The 7,607-nt window shown below is 45.2% G+C and overlaps 2 protein-coding genes across 2 annotated transcripts in view; both read left to right on the top strand.

The window, feature by feature from the left end:
* Positions 1 to 3,567: 3,567 nt before the first annotated feature.
* On the top strand, positions 3,568 to 3,855 carry T265_11049 (hypothetical protein; the record flags this gene model as incomplete). The annotated part of the gene is made up of 1 exon (XM_009177595.1): positions 3,568 to 3,855. One exon carries the CDS (start codon positions 3,568 to 3,570, stop codon positions 3,853 to 3,855), a length of 288 nt encoding a protein of 95 aa, XP_009175859.1.
* A 1,669-nt stretch (positions 3,856 to 5,524) lies between these two features.
* Positions 5,525 to 7,607, top strand: part of T265_11051 (hypothetical protein) — a gene marked incomplete at both ends in the record, with an annotated part of 88,578 nt that continues 86,495 nt past the window's right edge. The window contains one exon of the mRNA XM_009177596.1: positions 5,525 to 5,648. Within this exon, the coding sequence (XP_009175860.1) occupies positions 5,525 to 5,648 (124 nt within the window). The remainder of the gene's footprint in view (positions 5,649 to 7,607) is intronic.

The following is a 7,607-nucleotide window of genomic DNA, read 5'->3' on the forward strand; positions in this document are numbered from 1 at the left end:
GAGAATGTCGGTGAGTTTAAATCTAATTCGTGCACCAGTCTAAAGAGCGAGAGACGTTCTGAACACTATCCTACAAGGAGTACTCACAAGTGTTGAGAATTTTTGCCATAAGCTACTGTTTCTTGCAGTAATTTTGTCAAGGCGTAGCAAAACGGTTTATTCGAGGCCATTCCACAGGATTTCGGAATCACTTTGCATCTAAATGATTGGGCGCACTACTACGTTGGTTTCAACGACAACCTCACTTACTGGCCTCCGCATGTCTCTGCGAAATACAGGGGCAGAACAACTCCATGTGGCATCCAGACTATCCTCTGCTAACGATACCGCGAGATTCAATCTTTTTTTTCACGCGGAGAGTTAAGTGTTTCAGTCCGATGGACTGTGGAAATGAAGAATCGTGGGTGTGACTGCAGCTAGCTATCAACACGGTGAATTTGGAGAGTGACGCGACTGCTACCAGCAAACATTACGGGCAATCAGGTGTACATCGAGGTCTGGTCAAATTGCCAAATGTTCTTACTTGGATTCAGCCGCCGTATACCGATTCTTTTATTGTGAAATTCGAAATTGTTAATTATATATATATATATATCTCTGTCCGTGTAATGCAGTTACCTCCCACTCAGTGATAAGAGTTTGCCGTGGAATGTGTTGCAGAAAAGTACAACGTTCGTTACAAGCTGCTGTTTCCAGGACAGGAGTAGGCGGAGCGGAACACAATGAGATTGTCTCGACTCGTCCCAACGAAATTATTTGTGTCCTTCCGAAGAGAATGGAAAACGTACATCCTTGTTGTATCTGCCAGATTATTAATTCAGCTTAAATTATTTTATGATCTCTATAATCGTAGTGCAATGAAGCTGATGCTCGATGAATACCCCGTATACTTTCAGCAGAATGGAAAGGTGGACCATTTTGATTAGATTCAAAATGCACAATCGGTGACTGAGCCTTTATGCAACAAAACCTCCTTACACAGTGTTCCGACATTGTGACCGATGTGGGCATAATGCACTACTCATAGGGTCCTGAGTAGTGTATCGCGATATCTTGTGCCAACCGAAACATAAGGTGACCTGGTGCCGCAAAGTCAGTTGCTTAAAAACATCATAAACGAGAGAATCATCCGGGTCCTCGCAAGACAAAACTGGTTTGGAAATGGGTGTATTTCGCGAAATGTAACCGATTGTTTTAGTGGGCAAAATCTTTAACTATGTCACGGGATAGGCGAGCCCATAATCACCTGCCTCACCGGTAGATGAAATAATTTGTCAGATTTGTTATCACTTTTCACCAGGGCTTCTCAAATGTTGCTTAGAAAATTTAAGCTAGACAGCCGAATTGGGAAAAATGGCGATTATATTCAATTGAATGTTCATGTAACCAATCAAAATATTCCTGGCTACCACTTTGAGTCAACAAAATCCAGGAGTATAGGTCAGAATGGGAAGCCACGGACACGCTTGTTTGAAAAATGTGGGCTACCCGAATAGTTGTTTGAAACAAAAAAACGCCAAACCGATTCAGTTTTTCTTTTCGGATCAAAGCTACTCAGAACATGGATAATGCCATCTGTAATCAGAAGTCGGGCATTTCCGGAAAAAAGTTTCCTTCTCGCTCGAATTCAGCATGATCATAATTAACGGTTGACAAACTCGTCGTTCGCAGAAGTATAATTAGTCATCAGTTTCTTCCTAACGCAGTGCAGAGATGCAACTAAAAAAAGGCGAATGTGTCCGGAAACGAATGGGCTCACGTGACCAAATATGTAAGAGGAGACATATCCCCCACTTTCGACAGTCAAAACCCTGAAACTCTCGGTGATTATGACTCCAGACGTGTTTTGATAGGAAAATATGTGCACTGATGCTTGATATAGATTCTGTTCTGGAGCAATGCAGATGCAGTGCAAAAAACTGCTCACGAAATTTCAGCCAAAATCGCTTTTTCCAATAAACGCGTTGTATTTTTTGAATCGCCAACAAATGCGTGTGTGGAATAATATCCAGGCAGCTGTTTTGCAGGGATCGGTCGGTTTCTTTTTCAATTTTTGGGCGTTTATAGAGGCGTCCATAACTAGACGGATGCCGGCCACACTCCACGCTTGATGGATGCGAATGAATTCGTGTTGCACTGAGTGGCATTCACCTACTTTTGTTACTTTGATTGCTTCAGGCTCAGTCAAATTTTCCGCTGTGAAGTGACATGACTGAGGTGAGTTGTCTTGGGAACAATCAAGGTTAGGGAATTTTATCCGCGATGGTGTTTTTTCCGTGTGCGCGGTTCTTGGCTGACATACAGTTCTGCATGACCTTGAAACTCCGTCCTTGGACAGAATAATCGAGCAAATCCCAGAGATAAACGTATGCGAATACCTCAGGTATGTAAATTTCTGGATCAGTTAATACAATGCAAGCTATTCAGCAGCAAACCCAGGTAGTTCGAATACCATTTGGTTGTGTTTCGGTCACTTTACAATACATACGACTCAAGTAACGGTGTCATTAATATTTTCTAATACCTTAATTTCAATCATACCACATCGCAACCTCGTTGCTGTTTGCACATTACATGTGGTATTGAAACTCAAAAAACACCATGTATTCGCTCACCACGAAGAGACTTGGCTTTTAAGAAAATCATTAGTTGATCAGGCGTTGTCTCTGAGGCACAGTGTACGGTGGTGGGGAATCATAGGATGCGCGATTCGGATGGTGTCCAAGAGCGTCAACAATGCTACCTAGCAAAATCGATTGGTGATTAGAATTGGGCGAGTTTACGAGAACTCGGACAAACAGGAGTTTCAGCTTTTTACTGGTCAAGGAAAGAGCATCTTCCGTGTTGCATTGCGGACTAGACTTTACCTGGCTGGGAGAGAAATTGGTGTAGTGCCACTAGCCCGCCAAAATATGGGCGTTGTTCCAACCTCGATAGCCGTTTTATTGGTAGCTTCTTTGCCAGTGCCTTTTTCGCTTGTTTGGTCCCATTTCCAATGCGTCTGCTGTGTTTTTAAGAGACCATGATGCCTTCATCAAAACTGCTTGCAGCCGGAAGCTTGGTGTTGCCTCTTTCCGATTACCAACTTAATCACTTTGTTGAGTGTCATATGTTGCTCCTTTGTACACTGGTTGCGTATCAAAAGGATCGATCGGCATATCTCCTTCAATGTAGCTACAACGATACAAAATAAGTTCCTTTATGAAGGTCGAACATACTTAGCCTCGGTTTGTTGATCCTGGTTACTAAACTCAACCGAGTCTTGAAAGTGCCATCAGAGCGAATGCCCACAGGTTAGCTCTGCAAACAGACAAGAATATGACACGGATATCCTCAGTTCGCACGTACTACGTTTATGCGGTTAACTGTTTGATCTTTGTCAGCTGTCCCTAGACAAGGCATTAGAAACTGCGACTTTTTTGAGAATGTATTTCGAAAAATCCCGTTTAACATAGGAATAGACATGCTAGACAGATTCTCTTATAACAGCGAAAGCAGTGATGCTTACTGAAACGCAGAGATAATTCAAATGTCTTCTTGCGGTCTTGAATGTAACAACACGCCATCATGTCTGGACGTGGTAAGGCAAATGAAGAACTCGGGAAAAGAGGAGCGAAACGCCATCGCCAAGTTCTCCGGGATAACATCCAGGAGGTCACCAAGCCGGCAATCCACCACCTCGCTCGCCGAAGTGGTGTGAAAGGCATCCCCGGTCTGACTTACGAGGAAACCCGCGGTGTCCTCAAGTTGTTCGTTGAGAACGTCATCCGTGATGCCGTCACCGAGCAAGTCAAGCGAAAGAGCGTCACTGCCTTAAAACGCCAACGCTGCACTTTCTACGCCTTCGGTGGTTAATTCCGCTTTGGTCATTCCTTCCGCAAAAGAACACCACTTCATGCCATCCACTCTTAAACGGACGCCGTCTTCTGCACACGGAACCAGAGTCCAACAAAGTTCATCAAAATTAATTACATTGAATACGTGGTTTCGGATATTAGCAGTGTCACTGTGGTACGAATTACTGGAATTTACAACCCGCTAATAATTATTGGTCAGTATTGCAGATCAGTTTCAACTGGAGCCTCCTCATTTCGTTACGGATTTGCCCGCGTTCCTTGCTGTTGCCAAGAAGTATTCATCCAGGAGAATCTCTTCGCTGCACAGGGGATGTTAAAGTCGCCTACATTTCAATGTTTTGTTCACACAGAACGCTATGTTTTTTAAAAAAAATCGTTCAACTGTAAAACCCTTCCAGCGCCCAGTTGCCATGCCACCCGAAGGAAGCACGAGAGCTGAGATACTGCCAGATTGCCCAAGCCGAGACAGGGGAAGTTGAGAGGCAGGGGTTGGGTTCGAACCACGGACTTTCCGGCCAGTAAATTAACGCTCCAACCACTCGAGCCATCACAACTATTTCCCATCTGGCCGACAGCTGCCGCTTTTCTGGATGGGGGCTCCGGGACGCAGCTCATCCATGACACAGGCAGACAGGACGNCGACAGCACCCAAGCGTTTCGTGATCTCCTTCATACTCCTCTGCCAGGTCATGGGTTGGCCACCTCTCCGTTTACACCACTCCGAATTGGGCATGGAAAACAGTACTCTCTTCGGCAAACGATGGTTCGGCGTGCGTAACACATGTCCCAACCAACGCAGCTTCTGGTGCTGGAAGTACCCATTACACAACCGAAAACGCGCCATCTAACTGCCTGGTTACGGATTCTCTGACACCAGCCCACACGAGCTATGGTTCTAAGACAACGATTGTCAAACACCTGAAGCGGTCTCAGTTCCGCCGCTCGAATAGGCCAAGTCTCACATCCATAAAACAAAACAGCCCGTACGGTGGCTTCATACACACGTCCCTCCAAGGGATGGGATAAACCATTCTGACACCATAGGTGTGTCAACTTAGCAAACGCGGCCCGAGCCTTGTAGATTCGCGCAAGCAGAACTAACTTCTCAGTGAAACGCTCCACAAATTCCAGTATCTCTCCCTGGATTGTAAGTGGTGTGTCCAATAACTGCACGTCCACGAGCATGACCTTACACTTTGTAGCTGCAAAGTACATACCAAAGGACAGGATGACTTTGGTCAGTTCAGTTCGCATATCTCCTTCAATGTACCTACTATGATACAGAATGTGTTCCCTTATGAAGTTCGACCATATTTAGCCTCGGTTTGTTGATCCTGTTTACTAAACTCAACTTCAATTTGAGTCTTGAGCGTGCCGTCAGATCGAATGCACACAGGATAACTCTGAAAACGGACAATAATATGAGACGGATATCCCTAATTCGCACGCACTACGTTTATGTGGCTAAATCCTTGAATTTTGTCAGCTGCCCTTATATAGGCCATCAGAAACTGCGGCTTTCTTTAAGCATGCATTTCACAAAACCCGTTTAACATTGAAACCGACACCATAGACAGATTCTCTCATAACAGCTAAAGCAGTGATGCTTAGTGAAACGCGAGGATTCAGTTGTCTCCTTCATGTCTTGTCTGTAACAACTTGCCACCATGTGTGAACGTGGTTGGGCTGGTAAAGATCTCGGGAAAAGAGGAGCGAAACGCCATCACAAGCTTCTCCGGGATAACATCCAGGGGATCACCAAGCCGACCGTCTGCCATCTCGCTCGCCGAGGTAGTTTGAAGCGCATTTCCGGTCTGATTTATAAGGAAACCCACGGTGTCCTCAAGGTTTTCCTACACCGAGCACGACAAACGAAAGACCGTCACTGCCATAGACGTTGTGCACGCCTTGAAATGCCAAGGCTTCACTCTCTACGGCTTCGGTGGTTAATTCCACCTCGGTCATTCCTTCCGCACGAGAACGCCACTTGATGCCATCCACTTTTAAATGGACGCTGTCTTCCGTGCGCGGAACCAGAGCCCAAACAAATTCACCAAAATTATTTGCATTGATTACGTGGTTTAAGATACTAGCAGTGTCCGTATGATATAATTTAGTGGGATTTATAACCCGCTAATAATTATTGATCAATATTGCAGATCAGTTTCAATGTGAGTCTTCTCCTCTCGTTACTGATTTGCTCGCGTACCTTGCTGTTACCAACAAGTATTCTTTCAGGAGAATCTTTTCGCTGCACAGGGAATGTTAAAGTCGTCTACATTTGAATGTTTTATTCACACAGAATGCTATTTTCTCAAAAAATCGTTCAACTGTAAAACCCTTCCAGCGCCTAGCTGCTATGCCACCGGAAAAAAGCACGAGGGCTAAGATACTGCCAGAGAGGGGAAGTCGAGAGGCCGAGGTCAGGTTCGAACCATGGACCGTCCGGTCAGTAAATTAGCGCTCTAACCATTTGACCCATCGCGCCCCAATGCTAGTTAGTAACAAAGGAGAAGCTCGAGAGCACACACAAGCATCATAACAGGAGAGATTGATTTCCCATCTGGTCAACAGCTGCCGCTTTTCTGAATGGTGGTCCCGGGAAGCAGCTCACCCATGACACAGGCAGACAGGGCGCAGTCAGTACCCCCCTCCGTGGATTAAAGCTATTACCTTCAACACCTAACTGCCGTGTTCCACAAACTACTCGATTATTCGATTGTCCCCAATATTTGGCTGAATCTTTCAAGCATTCCCATATTCACGTAATGGAAACTGTAGCAGCTGGAACCCAAGTACACTTGGTTCACATAAACTGAGCGCATATTTCTGATTTGCAGGATCATTCTGTTTCAGTCAATTTAGAACTGAGAAGGCATGGCTCACTGGGGTATTACTAGTGTGCTGTGTGCAGGGATACACACACTGCTTCAAAGTTTAGCGGGTTTGGAGCAATTCAGAACACTCTAATTCCTCCAGGTGAACTCAGATGAACCCATAAGGACCTAGTGATCGATCACTTTGATGGGTGCGTCACAGAAATATGATGTGTTCTGGAGTGGTGTCTGGTTTTGAAACCCAAAAGTTACGCGGTTTCAGCCTCCAGCAATCGGACCGCGGTCGGATTCGGTCCAGATAGTCTCATCCTCGTTGGCTGAGGAAGAGAAAAGAGAGGAGCTTCCTGTAGGTGGTTTCTGAAGTACACTTCGACTTTCTTCGCTTTACATCTTACAAATTAGGCAAAATAATTCAAGGCTTCTACTTTAGCCTCAAAGGTTAAAAACACTGCAAAGGAAGCTGTACCAGATAGGCGAAAGCGCATTAATTCCTAGGGAATATACACAGCAAACGTGAGTTGGTACTCGATAATCGTGGTTTATTTGGAAATCAGGACACAACTTACAACGGACACGAGAACGCAGATGGTGGTTTGAACGATGTTCGCAAGCAGAAACTTGTAATGAAAACATGAGACCGTTAGAAACACAAGGCGGCTGAAATGCACTTCTAACTTTCCGTAGCGAATGAGGAGGCACATGAGGATCTATCTGAGATGAACGCATTTTTAAACGGCTTACAGAGTATACCAGTTAGTTAATACTTATGGGTCATGCGTTGTGCTCGAATGGGGCAAATGCACACGTTGCCGGGTGGAGTAGCCGCGGAAAACTGCCTGAATTTTGGTAGCCGCCTCATCGGGATCGGCTATGTGATGGGACGAAGTGTGGTGTTGATGTATCGACTCAGGCA

The sequence above is a fragment of the Opisthorchis viverrini genome (assembly GCF_000715545.1).
Source record: "Opisthorchis viverrini unplaced genomic scaffold opera_v5_436, whole genome shotgun sequence".
Taxonomy (NCBI): domain Eukaryota; kingdom Metazoa; phylum Platyhelminthes; class Trematoda; order Opisthorchiida; family Opisthorchiidae; genus Opisthorchis; species Opisthorchis viverrini.